Genomic DNA, 22,368 nt, shown 5'->3' with positions numbered 1-22,368 from the left:
GCGGGGAGGCCGGCGGCGGCGCGTTGCTCTCGCGCTCCGCGGCCGGCCCGGGCAGGCGGCGAGGCGAGCGCGGCGGGGCGGCGGCGATGTCCGAGCGGCTCCAGGCCCGGCGAGGCCCCAGCCCGCCCTTCCGCCGGCAGAGCGGGCGCCGGGCCGGGCCCTGAGCCGCCCGCGGCCCGGGAGCGGGGTTAGCCCCGCGCCAGGCGCTGAGGAGCCGGCGAGGCCCGGAGCTGCCCCGGCTGAGGATGGGGATCCTCTTCACCAGGATATGGAGGCTGTTCAACCACCAGGGTGAGGGCCGGCGGCCGGGCCGGAGCGCGGGGCCTGAGGGCCGTGGCCGGCGGGGCGAGGGGCCGGTCCCGGGGCCGCGGCGGGGGCTGGCGGCGGGGGCGGGGGGGCGCTGCCTCGGCCCGGGCCGCGGGGGGCGGCCGGGAGGCTCGGGGCGGGGTGGGGGGCCGCGTTTAACCCTTTATTCCTCTTTATTCCCTCCCTGGGTGGCTGGGGAGCGCGCTCCCCGGCAGGGGGGTGCCGTGCACCGGCGGGCGGCGTAGCGCGGAGTTTCGTCTTCAGGCGCCTTAACGCCTCAGCGCCGCCGCGACGGGGCCGAGTGCGCCCGGCGGCGGCTGAGGCGATACCCGCGGTGTCGGGCCCTCGGTATCGGGCAAATCCCCGGCGAGGGAGCGAATGTTATTTATAACTTCCCTTGTTAAGGCCCGTCGCCCTGCGGGAAGGGCTGCGGGGGCTGTAACTCGTAACGCGTTTGCAGGGGCTTTAGGTCTGGTTTGGATGGGCTGGGGCGCTCACGCCTGCACGTCGCACGCCCCGAGCGTGTGCCCGTTAACGTCGAGCGCAAATACAACAACGTGTTTTTGTCTTGTAGCGTCCAGCCCAAGGTTCTGTGTAGCTTCTGTTGCACCTGATTTCCTAACATCCATACGCTGGCAGCGTCACACCAGAAACAAAAGTTCCTAGTTATGTGGGGTCAGGTAAGCAGACATTTTTACAATATTGTGCAGTTATGCAAAGTTATTAAAACTGGAGTTTGTATTTGATGGTATGTAAGACAACTCTGCAAAACCACACAATATTGATAAAATTAAAACCGAGAACACCCCGCTTACCTGACCCCTGTCCCTTCCCACTCTCCTCCGTGACAGATCAATGCAAGTGTACTTTGCGAGCAGAAGGAATTGATCCCTGGTCATCTGAAGCTTGGGCAGGTTTATAATGGCTTTTTGTTGCCCTTGCGGACCGCTGGGGAGGGGGGGAAGGAAGCCCCTTCGCACAAAGCTTTTACTTGCGTGAATAGTCCCGTTGAGGCCATGGTTATTTGTGCAAGTCAAAGTTGTGTAACCTAGCTGAGAGCAGGCAGCGCTCGCTGGCCCTGTAATCATAAATTTGAATGTGCCTGACAAGACCCGCTGTAGAATTCAAATTCAATTTTGTGATGTATAGGAAAGAAGGTGCTAAATAGAAACAATAATGGATTCAGGCATTGAGCTCCAAAATGTGTTCGTGTATGTGTCAGAGTAGTTTTGTGTAGCACTCCTTGGTTCATCTAAAACTAAGTGGGTGAATGCGTACTGTAAAATACTCGTCAGCAAAACTGTTCGCTGGGTTCCAAGCCTGCTGAAGGGAAAAGAGGACACTGAGGGAGACAGGTGGATTGCCCTGCTGACGGCGCAGATCAGCATCGTCGTGGTTTTTCACAGCTCTTTGCAAAGAGATGAAGGTGTTGCAGGCCATAATAAAAGTGCGGCCTTGGAAATGAACATTTAACATGTGTAAGCATGTGTTCTGGAGAGCTGCTGTGGTTGGGGGGAATAGAGAATACAGTCTGTTACAATCCACAAAAATGTGTGGAAGCTTGGGAGAAAATTCCAGCGTGAGATTGTGCTAGCACTTCAGAGAAGGAAAAGTCCACATGTAATCTCTCAGAAATCGTTCCTGTAGATGTGTAGATGGGGAAAAATGGACAGTTGCTTACCTACTCGGAACAGCACATGGGTTTGTACACCACCACAGACAAACGAGCAAAAGCTCTTTGCCTGTGAAACGCGGCACCTGAAGTTTGGCAGTATTTGCTTAGGGAATCAGTCTAAAACGCAACGCTAACCTTGTTTCATAACACAGTTATCGTGATGGCAAAGTTAACTATGTGGCTTACTAGTGATATTTTTATTTCAGAGCACAAGGTAATCATTGTTGGCCTGGATAATGCAGGAAAAACGACCATTCTTTATCAATTGTAAGTATGAACTACAGAGATGTCTCATGTATCGCAAGGTGTGCATCGTATATATTACTCTGACTTGTGGCTGCTTTCCTTGTTAGTTTTTCCTTTGAGAGCATTACACTGAAGATTGAAGTGTAGGTGGCGGTGGGTCAGAGTGTGTGTTTAGAGTTTGGGAAGGTCTCTGTTTTGCCTGGTATATCAATAAGGTTTTGTCCAGAGCTTTTGTTTATCAGATTATGTTGCTATTACCACTTAATCACAACTGCCTTTGGTGTCACCGTGTAGACTGTTTGCCAGCTCCATAAAATATGATTACATTGAGGGTTAGCCACAGGACCGTGCTGCTGAACTGATCCACGCTGCGGCATGTAAATACCAAACAAATTGTTTGGTGAGTGGCAAAGTGGAGCCTGACCTCTCCCTGCCATGACTCGTGTCCTGTCTCCCAAGACATACTTTCGTGTCATTTGTGGTATGGGATGAAGGAGGAAGGCTGAGCGCTGGCTGAACCCAGGACAGCACAGCTCCATCGGTGGCAGCCCATGCTGTCATGCAGCTTCTGCCTTTAGTAGTGGCATCAACTTGTGTTTGTATTGCATTAACCCTGCGACTGGTGTACATGAAACTTGTGTGAGCCTTGTATCTCTGGTCCTCAGCTGCATTTTGATAAAAGGGTGTGAATTTGTCTGCAGGCTCAGAAGCTTCTAGGTGGGACAGGCGACTCAAGGTCTGTTTGTAACAGAAACAGATTTGCAGTTTCTCACATGAAGTAGTCTGGTATTAGGAAGTGTTCCTGAGTGAGTATCAGATATAATTCCTGTTAAGTGATATGGCTGTACTGGTCTAACCCTACACTTGAAATACGCTTTATTAAAATGTTTGGGTTTTGTCAAATTGTGATCTGCTTTTGCCTTTCTGAAATATGAAACTTGGGCAGCATTTCCAGCCTCTTATGCCCTAGCACACTCGGCAGAGAAAGTGAAAAGATGGAATTGGTTGTTGTTATTTAAATCGAGAGTGAGAGATTTTAAAAAGCATAAATAGAATGAAGAATATTTTTTAAGACTAGTAACTGCGGCAGCTGAGGGCCATCCTTGGTGTATTTTAATGCTGCCTGTGTCTTTCCACTTCCTTCACATATGTCTCATGATTCTTCTTATCTTATTTCTGCAGTCTCAGTGTTTTCTTTTCCCTTTTGTACAGTGGATCTCTGTATGCCTCCTTTTCTTTCATACCCTTTTTAGCTCCACAGGACTTCCCCTTCTCTCTTCTTGTATTCCCCTTCCCCTCTTCGCCGCTGTGTGAGAGCTGTCCCCTGTTCGTCCTGCTTGACTGCTGAAACCCTGCCTCCATCTGTGCATATCCCATTTTTCCTCTGCACGTTTCTTAGTGGTAGATAAGTGTTCTGAGCATGAATTAACTCGTTGAACCCTTTTTGTGTGAGATGGATAGAGATAACTAGTGGGACGGCTAGCGTTGGTTAGTGTACTGGTTGTTTCTTTGTATCAGAGAGAGTCACAGCAGACATTGGAGTGGTGATTCTTCTGACAGATTGCAGCAGCTCCACAGACATTTCATTTTGCCCTGTTCTTCTACTCGGATGTCTTCCCTCCCCTTGGGTAGCACTGGGATTTTGTGATCCAGTGTTCTAGAAATGCCATTAAGCTTCACGCTCACCTTGTTTCACTGGGGAGGAGGAAAAAACCCACTTATCGTATTGCAAACTGTGAGGTGCTGGCAGCTAGAATGTGAAAGGCTGCAGGTGCAGCCAAGGAAAGGGGTCTCGTGATAAGTCTCTTCCAAGCCAGAACTCTGCCGAAGCCTGTTCTTTAAATATGGGATCGGCCACAGGCATTTTCTTATGTCAGTGTTACCCTTAATTTGGTTTTATGGTTTGTTCTTCTAATCAGTCTCTTGTATAGTTGCCTTCAAATGTGTGTGGTGAGAAGGTTGCTTGTTATATGCTGCTAAGACACGGGGTAACTGGGATTCCTTTCCAGAACACAGGACCATCCCTTTATCTCCTTGGTTCTCTGTATCAAGTAGTATTCCAGTTATAAGTCTCAAATTGCTGTCACTGTAACTAAAAGCTCTGCTAAAGCTTAAAAAAATGTTCATATAAAATGAAAAAACATCAAGATTATCAGAAGAATTATGTTCTTTGCAAATGGTTGACATTTTTGTTGAAGCTACTTTTAATTTTTTTTGCATATCCCGCACAGTAAATAATTTGAACTTGAGGAATATCCAGAGAACACATTTGGTTATCGCTATTGATGTGAAACTGGTGGTCTTAATGACAAAGTTGCACTACACCTCTAAACCAATATATTTCAAATACTTAATGTCTGCGCTTGTTTCCAAAAAGCAGTGTTACTGGACATAAAGCAACCGAATTGTGAAGAAAGTGTGCTCTCAGGGGCCTGCACTGGAAGGAGAGCAAGATGTAGTGTATTTGGTGCAGCTGGATGATGAGTTGTTTTTCTGCAGCTTCGGAAATCTTGTGGCTTAACCACATTCTTGAAGCAAAACAACTGCTCTCTCCCATGCGTGCCAAAATCGGCCTGGAAAAAGAAAAGCTGACTGCTTAAAACAGCTTCTGAAGCAGATATTCTCTCAGCTTTATGATTTAATTAATGGTAATACAGTTTTGTTCATGAATGCTCTCTCAGCTGTATAATTCAATTATTACATAGTTTACAGAGTTCTTTTTTATTGCTATTTTTATTTTTACTTGCCTTCTGCTGTCAGACCTTGCCTCCATTCGCTGCATACGGAGTGTTTGCTTTAATTGTCCCACTAAGCTTTCTATCTCGGAGTAACCATCAGGTTTGGGTTTGATGGCAGGAGGTCAGTTTGGAGTCTGGAGGTGCTTGATGTAACGCAGTTAATATGCCGGTTTTTGCAGTTCCTCACCAAGTCGCTCTCTTCCCCCCGCAGCTCGATGAACGAGGTGGTGCATACCTCACCCACCATAGGCAGTAACGTGGAGGAGATCGTGGTGAACAACACGCGCTTTCTCATGTGGGATATTGGAGGGCAGGAGTCTCTCCGGTCCTCGTGGAACACCTACTATACGAACACAGAGGTGAGAGTGAAGGCCTTGCTGCAAGACACCGTGCAACCACTGCTGGCAGAGGGGGTGCAGCGTGCCGGAGATCTGCACCGGCCACGCTTCCAGAGGGCTGTATTAACTGTGCTTTGAATGTTACCGTAGCTACTGCAGGGTACTCCTCTGTGGATTTTTTTGAAGTCTCCTCTTTAGCAGGCTGTTGTAAGACTTGCTTTTATATTTTTTATCCAAGATGCATAATATGGAGTTGCCATTAAAAACAGCTTTTTCATAAGGATTCTGTGTCTGGGGATCTGCGGCCTTAGGGCAAGTGCTCACTTTGTCTTGGTGTTACAGATCCCCAGGTTTACAGGTCCCCTCCTGTGGACCGTGGCTGCTCTGTCTCTGTAGCAGGTACTCTTAAAACCTGTCTTACCCCTCAGGAGTAAGACTGAAAGCCCAAAAGTTTTCTTTCAAGACTGCAGGAGCGCCGTCTTGCAAGCTCACATGCTCAATTTACTTAAGCACCCCCAGTAATTTTAAGAACTTTTTAGCGATGAAGTTGCAGCACATACACTGAACTTGAGTAAATAATGATTTAAATCAGTGTTTCCTGTGTGTTATCAAATGTGGTTTTAAAAAAGGGTTGTTTTTTTTTAATAATCAGATTTGTTCTCCTGTGCTTCCTTGTGTAAGATGCTATGATGCATATCTGTGTGTATGCTTTTGAAATATTGAGCTCATGGGTGGTTGTTTTTTTAAAATCCCTTGCAAATATTTATTTGTGTATTAGTATTTGAAGTAGACGGAGAAAGCTGATACAGTTTACCTTTTTAAGGCTGCAAGAAATTACTTGAGAGATCAGCTTGCTGCCTCGGTTATACTAAGCAAAGAACAAAACCGGATTTGGGATTACAGAGTAACACTTGCTTTCAGTATAAATTTTTCACTTGAAAATGGAAAACAAAAAGTCAAAAGATGTGTCAGAGCTATACAAACCACGGCATAAGTTGTAATCCATACCAGTGCTGCGGGTAATCGTGCTCTGGCTGGGGGAGGTGTGTCTGGAATAGGATGATATCTGATAATGCAGCTAACTGTCTGGATAATGCCATGGGAACAGTAATCTGTCCTGCTGAAAAATGTGTGGCTGGAAAGATAGTTTGTTCTCCAACTAACAACTCTTCACTTCTTAAAGTTTGTGATAGTTGTTGTGGACAGCACAGACAGAGAGAGAATTTCTGTGACTAAAGAAGAACTGTATAAAATGTTAGCACACGAGGTGAGTAGACCCTGTTTTTTCTTTGGTTTAATATTTATTGTGGATAAGATCTGGATGTTACGTGTTAAGGGAAGCAGATGTGCATGCTCTTTGTGAAAGCTCCCCCTTACCCTGCAGACAGACCAGAATGGCAGGAGGCCTCTCCAGTGAAGCCCAAGGCAAAGAGCAGCAGTCGCGCTTCCCCAGCTGCGGGTACTACTGTATCAGAGCTGTCTTGTTCCTGCCAGAGGCTCTGTCTTTTGTGAAGCTCCCAATAAAGCTGTAAATTCATGCCGAATTACTGTAGAGAACTCCCACAAAAGTAGCTTTTCAACTTGTGAGTGCTACATTGAAACAGAAGTTAAGACCTATAAATGACTTTTGTGAGTTTTATACTTCAATTCATGTTAATACCTGAATGAGGTTGTTTTAAAAAACATTATTTCCTCCAACAACTTAATTACTATTTTTGATAGCTTCATGGTTGCTTGATGTTTTCTGTTTCCACAGTGAAACAGATACAGCCTTAATAATACGTCTTGCAGCAGCCAGCTATAAGACTGAAGAAATGGCCTGCCGTTGGCTATCGGGGCCGGCATTCTCTGTGCACTTGGAATTGCAGAATGAGAGTATAATTTGCTGACTTGTCAAGACCCTCTTTAAAACTGAGCCCAGCATCAGGTCTAAAACTGAACTGTCTGGGTCTGAGTCATAAGTATTGGACTGACGTATAAGACAAGGAGTTACCTACTGCATGACCTGAACGTCCCGAAGTCTTTAACCTACCCATGCAGTGCAGCGGGACCGGAGCCTGATTTTTGCTGAATCTTCAAAAAAAGCAAAAAAAAAAAAAAAAAGGTTTTATATAAACTTGACTGCTGCTGCTGAGATCAAACTCAGCAAACTGAGAATGCAAACTGGATCAGTTTATATGAGATGACACCGAGATTCCAAATTGAAGTGTCAGAATACAAAGATGTGTGCATAATTAATGGCATTATATCCTCAAAATATTACACCCGTATTTAAACTGTAGCCACTGTTCGGTAGACTGCAGGAAGGGGGAAGACTGCGTGTGTATTTCCCTTGAGTGATCATAGTAATCTAAAGCATTTGAGAAAAAACAAGTGCTTTGCTTAGTGTCTTGAATTTCTAATTTTTGGTATTTAAATTAAAGTTGTGTTTAATAAAATAAATTCTAATAAAGTAGGTCTGGCTTTCTTGGTTGTGGTGGGATGTTAAATGTGGCGTGGAAGGACTGTTGCCATTGGGTCTGCTGCTGTCAGAATTTCAGAGATGTACTCTTCAGTCTGTTGCTGTCGCTAAACAAAATCTGCGTCTTCTGGTTCGTAATCTGTAAAGGAAGATGCAGAAGTTATTAACGGACTGAATTTGAAATGAGAAAAGTCTGGAGCTTCAAGCAGCATGAATGCCCTTGCTTTGTGTTGGGAGACTATTTCTGTGCTCCGAAAGCATCCGTGTAACTGTAAATGTGCCCATTGTTTCACAACAGGATGTTTTCAGTGTATTCTGCTAACTCTCTAGGTGCTGTGACGTTTGAAGAGAACAGTGATGGTTATAAGCTGAAATGAAAGTCAAATATTTATTTAGAATAGCTTTTCCTTGCAGTCCTTGGAAATCTTTTCTTTCTGCTAAGCAGTTCAATTGAATTTCTGTTAAGGCAAAATTGAGTTGCCCAGGTCAGTTCCAATTATTTTCTGGACCAGTAGATTGTTTGGGAATTAATTTTACTGCTTGTAAAAATTAGTGTGTCTGATAGGTATTTAAGTGAACGAGTAGTCTTGGCTTCCTGGGAAGACCTTTTTACTTTCGGAGGGAAAGATTTTCAGTAATACATGCCTGTACTAGTTTAATTCCAAGCAGCCCAAGATAAAATAAACTTGCCCCTAGAGTTGCTCTTCTCCAAATTGTTAGTACTGATGCTTTAAAGTTTACATGGGCCTTATGAAGAAGTTTATTGTAATGTCCTTGTTCGTGTAGATGTCCATCCTTTGATTCTAAAGCAGTGTAAGTGCCGACTTTCTACAAATTCTGTGTATCTTCTAAGTAAAATATTACCGCAGCTTGCTCTATGCTGTCTGTGGCACATTAATGCTTCTTAACAGGCAGCATTTCCCTTGCAGAGGGCTGCTGTGCCGGCAGAGCATCCTTCTGGCCCTGGCGTGCCACGGTGTCAGCACACTTGGCATGGCTTTACCAGCGCTTAGAAAGTTCTGGTGGGGTAACCCAACCTTGCCCTGTGCACACAGCCTACTAATTTGGTACTATAAAATCAGTCTTAACCGTTTGCTAATACGTAAGCGCGGTGTGTAGGTAAAAGCTGTGCTCAGGAGGAGGTGCTTGATTTGGATACGCAGGCAGGAGTGAGCTGTAAGGCCGGGGTTAAACGGGAGGCCTTGGCTGTTGGAGGCGTGTGGCTTTGTTGCAGCCGCACACATACAGAGGTACAGGGACCTCTGAGCCTCGCGGCATGCAGCAGAACAGCCAGTGTGGTTTTACAGCTCGTCCTAAGCAAAAATGGGACGTTCAGTTTGCTGGATCAAAGGATTTTCTGAAGTTACATGTCAGTCAGCCTGCAGCGTTTTATAGTTGAGGTTTTTTTGCTAGGGCTTAAGGTTCTTTACTCTGGTACCACCTCTTTTGCTTCCAAGGGCTGATTTGTGATCAGCATCTTTTTTTTCTTCTTTCTCCCTAGGACTTAAAAAAAGCTGGTTTGCTGATCTTTGCTAACAAGCAAGATGTTAAAGAGTGTATGACAGTAGCTGAAATATCTCAGTTTCTGAAACTGACTTCAATTAAGGATCATCAGTGGCACATTCAGGCCTGCTGTGCTCTAACTGGAGAGGGGTAAGAGTTGCTCTTGTCTGTCAGAGGGGAATCTTGAATTATTTTGGTATTTTTATTGCAGGGTTTGGTTTTAATACATATTCCTCCCCTGTCTAATAGTTGTAAAGATTTTTGGGCTCAGAACGTACCAGCTTGTGATCGGTGTGATCTCAAAACCAGCTTTCACATCTAATCCACAGTCTCCCCTCACAGTGATAAAACTTAATATGTTTTGGGCCTAATGAGGGCAGGGATGGAAATGACCTAAAATCTGTTCTGGTTTATTAAGAATAATCATAATTAGAGATAACTTCAGTGCATTTCTTGAAGTGCTGGGATCTGAAGTCTCTCACCCGTAGATTGCGTAAGATGATCTAGGAAATGCTGTGGTCAGAGTGGATTGTTTCTGGAAGTTACTCCTTCAGTCAGAATAACGGAGTTCTTAGGAAGACTTTAAATTGGTGCCATGGCATTATCTTTGAAGCTGTCCTGGGAAGTGGCTGTATTCCTTAAAAAATTATCTCTTTTGTTTGCAGACTGTGCCAAGGACTCGAATGGATGATGTCAAGACTTAAGATCAGATGATTTTTAATGACCTCTTTGCACAGACATTGCTTAAAAAGAGCTGCACCCATGATTACCTTCACAGTGGCAGAATTAATGGGTTAGATGTATTTATACTGAACTGATCTCAACTTTATTTTCTACATAGATGCACACACACATACGTGTATATAAATTAAGACCATTCAGCAAGATGAAAGATGCAGTTGGTGGCTCCAGCTTGGTTTTCAGTTTGCTTTCCTCTGAAGATGCTGTGTTTAAAAGCTGTGATCAACCTTCATTTCAAGATACAGCCACTCAGAACAGTCCAATGTTGAGCATGTTGAAGATGAAGTGAGAGGAAGGAGCTTTTAATTTTGGGTTCTATTATTCCATTGTAGTCCTCTCTAGTCGAAGATGTTGGCTTCATTATTCCAGTAAATTAGCAAGCAAATCAACGACATAGATACCAACTTTCCAGTATTTTTAAGGTTACCGATGTTACAAATGCAAAAATATTTTCCTGTATGTGTACTGTACATATTTGTGTATATTTATACCTCAATTTTAGGTTAATTGCAATCTGTTCAGACCAGTGTGTAAAGCTGAATCAGTATGTTGACAGTAGTACTAATATTTGACGTAGCCAACACATCACAACTTCTTTTCCTTTGTTATCTGTATGGCTGTAACATCCATCAGGCAGTTGGCTCACCAGAACTTTATAAAACAAACTTCTCTCTTAAGACCACTGCTTGTTTTTTCACGTGATTTTTCAATTAGGGAGGATGCCATAACGGACTGGGGCACGGGGATCGAGCTTTGAGTTACAGTGTCGGCAAACAGTAAAAGCTTGCCAAAGAGTTTAGAATGAAACAGATTTTCTTCTTTTTGTTGTTGTAGTCATCATTTGATTAGGTGATTCCAAAAAGTGCATGTCATGCTGTCCTGTGGTACTCCTTCTCTTTTTTTTTTTTTCTGTACTGTTCACTCTACGATTTGAGTCCAGTAGAAGTACCTTTAGCTGTCATAAAAGGAAAAATGTCATCTTTTTTTTTCTTAACCAAAGAAGAGGCACAAAAGTGTATTTAAAAGTCCCACTGGAATCTTACAAAACACATCATACTCTGTATTAAGTGTTTTCCAGAGGAAGGCACGCTTCTTTTTGATAGCTTAAAAATGTATATATCTCTCTATATATGCAATGGGTGGAACTGGGATGGGGAGCAGAACAGATTACACTACTTGCAAAGCTCTAAGTGACCCCTCGATCGTGTTCCCACAGAAGTTTCAGGGCAGTATTTCTTGACAATAGAACTCCCTTGCATGACCCCCAGGTGAGCTAGAACGAGGTGTCAGAACACTATGTGATTTATCTTTTCTTACTGTAGGACCTAACAGGTGGGTGTCCCACCTCGCACAGAAGCTGTTCCCAGTTACCATTTTAAAGGATACAGGTTTTTCAACGGGACGAGAGTGAGAGTTGTATGGTTTGAAACGTCAGTATTGTGAAAGCGTACGTAGCCTCAATCATAGGCTCTTATGTTGGAGATGTGTGTTTGGGGAGTAGAGCAAAATGAAACAAAACTTTGTTTAAAATGTCCTTTCCTTTCTTACCTCCTACATCTGATAAGGATGGAAAAGACATTTTAAAGGAAAAGCCTCTAGTTTGAACTTTTTAAGGTGCTTATCTTTGGTTATGGGTTAATCCATTCAGCCCACCTGCCTTCCCATTTGCCTGCTTTGCTAGGGATCATGTTGTGAATTTGTGGAGAAAAGAAGTGCGGCAGTTTCAAAACCCTGTATTTAACAAAGGCAGGTAAAGAATTTAACTTTTTAATACATTTTTTGGTATCTCTTTATGATGCTCACTGGATAGGGAATCTGCTGTCTTTGTTAAACATTTTAATGTGTACATGCATACATTTATAGTGCATGCACATAGATACTGGTATTTAACTGGTGTATTGCAAAATGTATAAATGTTTGAAGAAATAACAATTTAATGCAAAGACTTTCTCAGTTTATCTGATAGTATCTTCAAGAAATGAGCTCTGTGCACACTTGCATATGAAATGGAATTGTACGTTTTCTAGTCTTAAAAAAGAAAAAGCAGACTTGCTTATAAACCTCAGTGTTTGGTTTTTGAGTCTTATGTCTTCCCTTTCATCCTTTGAAAATATTTTGCTTTAGTATTGTTAAATACTGCGTGGTTTTGCCTGAACCTGCACAGGCTGCGTGTGTTGGGTTTTTGTTTGTTTTTAAGGACATGAGTTTTTCCTGCTAATGAAAAAAAGAAAATATCATGGAGCAGTATTCTGGTATCTGCTACTTGCTGAAATTTGCTGCTTACTCCCTCGCTTCAATTAGTAGGACTTAGTATGGCTGTATCATGAAAGTGTGGTGGTTTTCTCCAGGTACGGCTTGTGTTACAACCAGACATCTAATGTTTACACATAAGTAAACTTAGGCTTACTCCTTCTCCCTCTCGGTACCCTGGCCGCTTCCACTTTCTGTGGCATCTGAGATACCGGGCAACCAGGTCACTGCATCTTCATTTCAGGAGTGGCAACAGACCCTAGCAGGGAGCTGGGAATAGCTGCACATGTGAAGACTGCCTGTTAAAACAATGTCTTTTGTGCTCTAAAGTGTTGATAATTCAAAAGTCAAATTGTTGTCTGTGTGTTGGATGGTGAACGATCCAGCCTTAACCTGGCTGCAGAAAAAGGTGCGTGTCACATCATGTGTAATGATGAGTTTTTCTGTCTCTTCTTGTGATCCGACGTGCCGATGTGCTCTTCAGTAGCTAGAATTCTGTGGGGGCCGGTGCTTCCCGATGGCGCCGTGTGCCTGCAGCTTTCTTGGCCGGGGCTTAGGAATCAAGGGAGGACGCACCTTCATTTTAAATGCTGGATTTGCAGTCTCCATAACAATGATGGATCTTGCCTGTAGTAGCCGGGCACCTTTTTGTCACCCCGTTGTAAACAGAGGTGACTGTTTCGAGTTCTCACCTTGTGGGGTTGGTGCGATCATGCTTTTAAGCCCAGCAGTGCATAGCGAAAGCGGAATAATGTCATCCAGGTGCTGCAGCGAGAGGTTTTGTAGGAAAGTTTGTTTGCCTGAAGGGTATTTGTGAGAACAAGTGTGTGTGATGTCATATTGCTGAGATGAACGTGAGAAGTATGTACCCTCATGGTAGCGTTGTGGCTGTGATGGTCCTTCCCTGTACACCTTGCCTTTTGTGTAAAGTTGGAAATGTTTTTAAATTTAGTCACCTGGTAGAGCTGGAGAAGGGCAGGCAAACTTTTGAACACACAAACCCTTTTTGTATGTGCTGCTTGTTTACGGCTTTTTCCTTTTCCCTGTAGGCCAATTCACATTTTTCTCACAGCTTTGTCCATAGAAAAGCAAGTGAACTTTGCATCAATGCTGCTTTCAACTTCATTTGGTTATTCTTTGGAATTGATTGTCTTAACACGAGTCATGCCCTGGATTTGTATTGCTTTTGTGTTTTTGCCCTCTGTGTGTTGTGTTGCCTTGCCTTTGTTCTTCATGAAATTAATTCTTAGGATGTTATACAGAACGGGGGGGGTGGGGGGGTGGGGCTTTAAGAAATGGTTATTTAAGTTCATGCTGCAGAAAGCCATTTTACTGGCAAAAACATAGCAGTAAGTCATATTTCAATAATATTGAAAATGTTTCTTTTGCTTTAGCAGACAATAAACCTGGTAAGTCATCTCTATAATATGCTGTCTCTGTGATTTGAAAATTATGCAGGTTTTTAATTGCGAGGAAAGGTGGAATATAGAACTTGGAAAATATGAACAGGGATCTACTTAGCTTCATTTTTTTATTTATTTTTTTTTATTGCCAGGGAGGCTTAACAGCTGTTTTCCTATGCATTATATAGTGTGTTCCTAGGTATAGGTGTTCATGTGTGAATGCTAAACGTATCCGATGGGCACCTTCTACAGTCTATGCAGCTCAAGTGCCTGTAACTTAATTCAGTGATCAATTTTTTTCCTCCTCTGTGACAATTTCCATTTTCCTTAAAATAGATCTATTTCTATAAAAGCATTTAAATGTGTGTAAATGAGTGTTTTTTCTTCTCCCTACACATCAGTTTTAACGTGATTTATAATTAATTTGTTACAGTTTCTTTCTGTCCTCTACATTTCAAGCACTTTTTCCATCAGACATCCCATAGCTAGCTTGCTTTGTGAAGGGAGATACTAAATTTGTCCTTGCATCAGATTGGTTAGCTGAAATTCTTTTCAAGGAGCTCTGTTTAAATAACTTAATCCAAGAATACTTGGCCTTGTAAGCATCCTCATGTAAGTAGTTCCTTTTTAGTTGGCTAATAAAACATTAACTTTGCGGCTGTCAGACTAATTATGTCTGGAAAAATAGTTTTCAGCTAATTCAAATGAATGTAGTACTAAGCCTTTAAATGGCACATCACTGAGCATTACAGGACGAGTTTGATGTCATGAAAAATGGCACTAAGAAAGAAAAATGTCATCGCATATAGTTGTGATATGTATTATAAATACAAATGTGACTTGAATATAATTGTTGCAGTGAATATATTAAATGTACAAACCCAAGAAATTATAAGTGGTTGCCACTGTAACTTTTTTTACATTGTGATTTAGAATCATAAGCAGAAATTATATTCTTGCCTTACTAGGATTTTACTGGTGAATTTTTATATTGTACAGAGACTTTTTTTGAAAGTGTTCTTCACGTCAGATGGTAGCCTTTATTCATAACAGGATCGAACTCATAGGCCAGATTTCTTGTGAGCAAGGACATAAGTTGCTGGGCTTTTTTTAAGCTTTTCCTATCTGTAAATTTAGAAAACTTAGCTGATGCTGGATCAAGTTAGAGAATGCTGCTTTACCTAGAAGGCTGTAAATCATTCTTTGTAAATCATCAGCTTGGTGTTACTCTTGTCTGAATGCTTACTGCATCAAACTCTGGGGAGGGTAGAAGATGTGGCCGAGAAAGATGTATTGTCTGCAAAGAGATTCAAAGATTAAAAAAACCCAACAAAACAAACAAAAACCAACAAAAAACAAAAACCAAAACCCCCTCTGACTGGAAAGGCTGAGCACTTTTTTTGGCTAATAAATTGAAGAATTGGTAGCATATGACAAAGGAATGGTAACCATCCCGTTTAACCTGTGTCTATATTATGTTTTTATGAACGTTTTCAGCATGTCCTCAGCTTTCTTATGTTCTTTTCCAAAACCTCTAAACCTCTAATCCTGTAGCCGCAGTCCTGTACTCGGCCCGTATGTGCTGCTCTAAATCTGAGTCTGCCCTCCTGGCTCTCCCGGGAGGCTGAGCGGGTGTCAGAGGGAGCCGAGCTCTTTGCCCTCCGACTGGACCAAGTAATGGATTACAATACTGTCCTGCGACACTAAACCTATAATTCGTGAAGTATAAAGTAAACTTACCAGATTAGTGTACTAACGATGTAGTTACAGTAAAGTATATTATCTGTTTTTTACAAATGCAGAGTAACACCCGTATGTATATGCATTAATCATATGAGCAGGGTCATATTTCTTTTTGATCACTTGTATTTTGTACTTCTCTTTCAAAAAAGTTTGTCTTCTTTCTGAAAGATATGCATAAAGTAATGTGGCTAACAGCGATAACTGCAATAAAATGTCATTCCAGAATATACAAAGTTACTGCTTCACATTAATCCCAAGACTTGTGAGGGCTGGTATTTCTTGGCTTGAGCCCTTCTGTGTCTGAAACTTAATGCATGTTTATTAAAGTAATTTAGCTAAAACTTTTTATAAAGCTATTTATTATAATAAAGTTCAATTATGATTCTGTTATGATTATTATGATCATCATATGAATCAATTATGATTCAGGAAAAGGGACTTTTCCTGAAATTTTATCAGAACATGCCTTTAATTGTTTCCCCCTTGCCTCTCTCTGTCCATCCTGGGTTTTAAAGTCTGATTTTCACTGAAGGGAACTCATTCAGTTCTTTTAATTCTTGTTGAAGAAGGGAAAGAATCACAAATTTGGTCTAGAATTGTTGTTGGGAGGGAGGAGCTGTGTACAAGTATATAGACACATTTACAGGTCATGTCAGAATTGCTAATTCTTGAAAACCTACCAGTATTTATTATTTGAAAATGAAAGCACTTGTCAGCATTGTACTGTTTGCATTTAAACATTCTGCATGTCTGTGTTGCGGTGAAACTTCTCAAGCAAAAGTGTGATTTCTGACATAGCCTGTGGGGTTCTCCAGGCGTTCCTGGGGTGAAATGCGCTGTTCAGCCGAACCTCTGATTTAATTTTAATGGCTTTGTATTGGGAGATATTTTGGCATTTGGGACAAGCTTGGTAATAAGTATGTGTGTGTTAGTTTCAAATCAAATGGAAATTGCAGTTAATGGTGAAATGCTTTTTTCTTCTAGAAAATGCGGGATTCCAGCAGTGTACTGCTCCTGTGCATTCATGTACTGCATGCTGGTACTTGCAGCTGTGTGATTGGGGGGGTTACAGGCAACTGCTTAGAAAGCAAGAGAGGTGAAACCAAAGCTGGGTTAAAAAAAAAAAAAAATTATCATTGTACAGTACTAAAGGTATGTTGCCAGTCAGCTCTGCGACCCGAACAGTCTCGTTCCATATGTGTTAAGTTTGGACTTTGGCTTTATTTCTAACTGTGCAATATTTGTATCCGTGTGGTAATCTTGGAGAGTAACCTTTCCGTGAAGTAACGCATGGGCAGGTGATGTTTTTAATGGAGTTTTGAGGAATAAGTCAGTGTCAGCCCCTTCGTTCCGATGGCGGAAGAGATGGCAAAATGCTTTTTCTGCACTCTTTATCCTTCTGCATCCGATTTTAGCTGTGTCTAGCTGAAGTCTTTTTCCTGTGTGACACACTTCTGGCATTTGGGGGGGCTTTGTCCCCACCTCCTGCCTGGCGCTGGCCGCTGTGTCCGTGTTGCATGCTGCGTTACTCCTCCTCCGCGTTTTTTGCTGGAGGGTGAAGGGACCGTGGTGAGTTACCTCCAAAGCCACGCCCGCTCTTGGGCTGTGCCCTGCATGTTTCTTTTCCTCTTAACTTTGTTATTCCTTAACTTTACTACAACTTTTCTGAAAATTGCTCTTGTTTTTCTTTTGAATCCAATTAAATATCAGGTGATTTTTTTATTAAAAAAAAAAAAAAGGCATCATTATCACATGCTTATTTTTGCCGGTTTAGTACAGGGTTCCTCAGGCAGCGTGCCTGTTGCCTGCCTTGTGTTCCCCTTGCTGCTGTCTAACCTTAGTTTGTAGATCACCACATTGGTCCATTAAAAATACATAAATAAGTATTTCTGAAGGTTTTTATTCCAGTATGTTTTTATCATTAAATACCTTTATGCTTTTTAATTGTGCACAAAAAAACATTTGCCTCTGCCAAACTCCGACTGTTTTACTTCTGCATCCAACAACTGAAAATCTTGAGCAGAGCAGACCTGCCAAAGGGAGCCTTGGCTTAGTCATTTACACCCAGTGTGTGAAACTGTAAATAGACTTTAACAGAAAATGCCATTGCTTTTTGGCTTTTTTTCTTGGATGTATGAAATTTAGGGGCTGCTATGTTCTCTTTAATTTTTTATTATTTTTTTAATTAAAACATAGTACTTTTTTGATCTTATTACCACTTTTAAAATCACAGGTCATGTCACTACTCTGTTGTTGTACAGTATATGTTGATTTATCTCTGAATGTGGTTCTTCAATATGAGGTTGAATTAGATGCAAAACTAAAGAACAGTCAACATCTTGAGTTAATTCTTGTTACTAACTTTTTTGTTCTGTCTTGCTTTCTGCCCTGATTCTTCAGAATTGGAAGGCTTTTTTTTGCTTTTTTTTTTCCTTCTCCAGATAGAAGTGTATATGTGTATATATATGTAGGCAAACTTTTGGGGTCATAGGAAGAGATGCAGATCGTGGAATAGTAGCAGTGACAATTGTCTAAATTTTTTGTACATAAATAAAGATTTAGTATAAGTGCTGGTACTGTTGAAGACTCACTTCTGAGGTCCTTGTACTGTTGAATCCTAACGGACACTCTGTTATTACCTGTATGTACAGCTTTGAAACATGAATTAATGGATGCATATGAAAGCTGTGTAAACAACTAATAAACCTAACTGTTTGTATTAAGTGGGCCAGATAATCAATTTTTTCCTTTTAGACTCACCATACCATTTTCAAAGTGAGCTTGAGAATTTGTTTTTCAAGGTCATAGGTATATTATAATAATTTTGAATTTGTTTAGCGTAATACGTTTTTTGCCAGTGTGGCTGCAACTGTTCACGGTAGTACCTGAGTGTTGTTTTTAAGCTCATGGGTAATGATGACATGGGTATATGTTTGGTCTCACCCTGCTGCGGCAGTGGCTGGTCAGCCGGGGAGATGCTGACCTCCAGAGCATTGGGCTCGCACGACATGAGGTTGTGCAAGTCCATGAGTGTTCCCTTACTGTTGTGATGTGGATTTTCATGTGCTTTTAGAAAATATGTAGTTGTATACAGTGTACTGAACAACCGCTAATCCATTTGCTTTGTTGGTTGAGAAGTGTTTATTTGGGGGGGAAAGGCTTTAAATATATTTGACAAGGTGTTTCAGTACAGGTAGCACATTTCTATATGCTATGCTTCTATCGGTATGTGTCAAATCTCTTCTGCTCCGAAATGCCAAAGGTGGCTGTGCTGTTTAACGCTGCGGTGAACAGGCTAGCTGATGAAGGCAAGTCTTGAACTTTACTTGATGTGTGAATCTTTGTAAGGATTTCCAGATTTCTGGATTTTTCATCCAGACTCATAAACAAGTCTCAACAAACAAAGTGAGGAGAACTATTAGTTCCTTAAGAGGTGTTAATGTAATAAGGGAACGCTGCTTTCCAAAGTGCATTTTTAAACTAAATTTCCTCTCTCCGCAGAGCGGCTCTTGCACATGTCAACCAGGTGCATAACAGAAATCAGAACTGCTCTGACTTAACAAAGTAATAAATTGTCACCGATCCTTGTATCGTGATGGTACTTGTTCATGACTAGCAGTGTGCAAGATGCCACAAAGGAGCCCACAGCACAGTTCCTCTGTGCACCGATCAGTCGTGGAGGGTCTTTCTGCTGTGCAGGGAAAGGTTTCATGTTAGTAACTGTGGGCTGTGAGGTGATAAGACCACTAAGACCCTCTTTTACAGGACCTGATACCCATGCACCTTCCTCTTTTGCTCCACTGATGGCCTCTGGACCTTGGCATAGAATGTGAACCTGTGCTTAACTACGCAAGAGACAAAAGTGGTTAAAACAACTGATTTTACACAAAATGCATTAGCCACTAGCTCTGAAGCTTTTCACCTGCAGACAGAAGCGCACAGGTTTTGAGTAATTTTTGAAGTTACCTCTTTCATATTCTTTTTTAATATAGGTAAGGTGTGGAGATAAAGTGGCATTCAACTGGTCTGATATGGACGGTTTTGATACAAGATCTGTTTCGGGCTTTTTGTGGTTCTGGCATTGGCAACCCCAGTCCAGCTGCAGATGGTGAATCCCAGCGTCGCTTGCCCTGTGGATACCTTGTACGAAGAATCCTTTAGTGATCTGTGCACTGATACACTGCAGTAGCCAAACCCTGTCTATATCAGCGGTGGACTATTCCTTAAAGGTAAACACATGCAGAGAGGAACAAGCCCCTGTTTGCCATCCTATGGACAAGAGCAGCCTGAATCCAGGCAGAACCGTTCTTCCTCTGTGTATTTAGACCATTCATTCTTACCTTTCCTGGTGCATTTAAGGAGAATCCTGCAATAATGCAAAAAATGTGCATATTGGTAAGTTAATGACTCTTAACTGAGGTAAGGTGGGAAAATCCCATTCTTACATAGGATTTTTGCTGCCAGCCAGCAGTGACACCCACTATGTCACGCTGAGCCCAGCGAAGGAGTGAGAGGTCCAGGACAGCAGGCAGCTGGGGCAGGGAGAGGGGGAAGGCATTTGGACGGTATCTGGGCTTCAGCTAATTTGAGATTTAAAATTAAACCTTATTTCTGATTTTCTGAAAGCAAGTGGTGCCTCTGGATTTTGACCAACAGGTTTATCTTCCCCCTTCCTCCTTGCGGCCCTCGGGGAGAGACAGCTCAACTTTGCAGGCTGAATAATTTTTTTCAAAAGCTGTCTGTGCCTGCTAGTGTAATACAGAATACATGATGTGGTAGAGATTTATAGAGGCAAAGTGAATAAAACTATTGTTTTTCTGGTTTTCAGTGGTGGGCACAGATTTACTGAGGGGACTATGGTTCCCTTCCCACATCGGCAGCAGATGGTAAGGCCTATATATTCCCGTTCACACAGCACATTTGGACCCATCTGCACCCCACAAACAAACGATGGCATGACTGGAGCAGCTCCAGAAAGATTATAATTATCTTTACTTTTCTGCCAGTCAAGCCTTGATCCAAAATCGGAACTATTACCCATTTCTGAGCGCAGATTGTGGCTCGGGAGCCAGTGTTTGCATCCTGCCCATTGCTCCCCTTTTGAAGCTGCTGCAAAGGATTTCTTGCTCCAGCTCCACGTTGGGCTGCTCCCTTCCAGAGAGGCCAGGTGGGGGCAGGATCCTCCTGTTTATTAGCAAATACTTCAAACAAAAAGCTTTTTTTTTTTTTTTTAACGGGTGTTAAAAAAAAAACAACCATATATCTTGCTATACCTGGGGTGATCAAACTTTTTTAAGCCTGCATTTCCAGCAAAAGAAATCCCCTTCCCCTCTTCCTCCCATGCAGCACCACAAATGCTTGCATGGGGCTTGGGGACCTAATTGTCATAAACTCTTGTAACATTTGGAGTAACTTACAGCAAAACCAGTGTGGTACAGATGGCTCAAACAGCTTTTTTTTTGGCACTGGCAAGGGGTAGATAGAGGTGGTGAGGAGCAGACAGAGGGCAGGGTGGACATAGGACTGAAGGAGCTGGAGTTGTTGGGAGGGTCAGTGTTCCTTTGTGGTGCTAGTGCTGGTTTAGCGCCCAATGCTAAAGCCAACTGCTTTCATATATGGCATAATTTTGACTAATTTAGGTGATGCTTGTGCCTGGATAGTGGCTTGCTGCTTAACTGAGGCACAGGCTGAGTGGCCCCACTCTTGCATAGCATTGCACTCAGCATCTGGAGCTGTTTAGCCTGGAGGACAGGAGGCTGGGGGGGACCTGATCACTCCCTGGAAGGAGGCTGTAGCGAGGTGGGGTCGCGCTCTTCTTCCAAGTAATAAGTGACAGGACAAGAGGAAACGGCCTCAAATTGTGCAAGGGCAGGTTTAGATTGGACATTAGGAAAAATTTCTTCACTGAAAGGTTTGTCCAGCACTGGCACAGGCTGCCCAGGGAGGTGGTGGAGTCCCCATCCCTGGACATGTTTAAAAGACGTGTAGCTGTGGCACTGAGGGACATGGTTTAGTGGTGGGCTTGGCAGTCCTGAGTTAGCAGTTGGGCTTGACGGTCTTAAAGGTCTTTTCCAACCCAAATGATTCTGTGGTTCTATATTGTTTTGGGCAAACAAGAAAAAACTTCCTATGTAGAGCTAGGAATGTGTTACCCTGATGTTTTAATGTCTAATCTCAATATAACAGTTGTTAGTCCAGTTACAGTGACGAGACCAGACAAGCTTGGAGGCTGAGCCTCTGCACGGTCAGGTGGCTAGAAAGCCCGCAGCCTCTTTTGTTGTGGCAATGTCCTATTTATTAGTCTACAACAGGTAGTATTAACAGCTGCAACCAGCAGTGGCAAATCAGGGATCCGGCTGAGGCTGTCATTGAGGTAGTTACTGGGCAGAGGGCAAGGCCTGAAGTCACTGGCATGATACAGATTGTCATAGACTTCCACAGAAACAAGATCTGAATACTTGCGTTGATTCACCCACTGGTAGCGAGGAACCCAAAGTACAGAGCTGCAGAGGGTATTAGGAGGGGAAGGAAATCCTATGTACGTGTGAAATTTCAAGACCTCGTTTTTATTTTTAAAATCTGAGGCAGCTGAGCAAAATACCTCCATCTGCTTCAGGTCTCTCTTTTTCAGGGTTCATAGGCATAAAAAAAAAAAAAATGTGAATTTGGTGGAATTAAGGAAAAAGTGGTAGAATTAAGGAAAAAGTCTTGGGACAAGCCCTGTTGTTTAGGTGAGGCTTGCAGTTGATTTGGGGCCAGGGGTGAGGGATGGAGGACTCCCAAGAAGCCATGGAAATGGGATGGTGTCACTCGTGGCCGCTGCATGTCCCGCTGTGTATGGAGCTGTGTTGCAGCAGGGAGCTGACTCAAAGACCTGGGGAGCCGCACTGTGTGCCCTGCCTGGGGGGTCCCTGTGGCAAGAAGAGACCTCTTCCCCAGTGAGCTGCTAGGTTGTCACTCCATG

General features: G+C 42.8%; 1 protein-coding gene across 3 annotated transcripts; it reads left to right on the top strand.

Moving 5' to 3' along the window:
* Window positions 1-14: 14 nt before the first annotated feature.
* ARL5A (ARF like GTPase 5A) lies at window positions 15-18,127 on the top strand. Of its 3 annotated transcripts, XM_080400108.1 has the most exons (7): window positions 17-291; window positions 881-986; window positions 2,188-2,248; window positions 5,177-5,324; window positions 6,487-6,570; window positions 9,266-9,417; window positions 9,933-18,127. In XM_080400108.1, the coding sequence occupies exons 4-7, from the start codon at window positions 5,181-5,183 to the stop codon at window positions 9,979-9,981; spliced, it is 429 nt and encodes a 142-aa protein (XP_080256234.1). In that variant the 5' UTR covers window positions 17-291; window positions 881-986; window positions 2,188-2,248; window positions 5,177-5,180; the 3' UTR covers window positions 9,982-18,127. The 3 variants fall into 3 exon arrangements, with proteins under 3 accessions (XP_080256233.1, XP_080256234.1, XP_080256235.1); XM_080400107.1 differs by lacking the exon at window positions 881-986 and having other exon boundaries at window positions 15-291; XM_080400109.1 differs by lacking the exons at window positions 17-291; window positions 881-986; window positions 2,188-2,248 and adding an exon at window positions 4,625-4,875.
* Window positions 18,128-22,368: the final 4,241 nt, after the last annotated feature.

The sequence above is a fragment of the Falco punctatus genome, assembly GCF_963210335.1.
Source record: "Falco punctatus genome assembly, chromosome: 8".
Classification (NCBI taxonomy): domain Eukaryota; kingdom Metazoa; phylum Chordata; class Aves; order Falconiformes; family Falconidae; genus Falco; species Falco punctatus.
This window is presented reverse-complemented; position numbering and strand designations above follow the sequence as displayed.

What these genes read in the sequence shown, in the direction of transcription:
- ARL5A (XM_080400107.1), top strand. Translation starts at nt 246, where the DNA reads ATGGGGATCCTCTTCACCAGGATATGGAGGCTGTTCAACCACCAGG. An exon ending in ACGACCATTCTTTATCAATT is followed by an intron (nt 2,249 to 5,176) that starts GTAAGTATGAAC and finishes TTCCCCCCGCAG; the next exon opens with CTCGATGAACGAGGTGGTGC. An exon ending in ATAAAATGTTAGCACACGAG is followed by an intron (nt 6,571 to 9,265) that starts GTGAGTAGACCC and finishes CTTTCTCCCTAG; the next exon opens with GACTTAAAAAAAGCTGGTTT.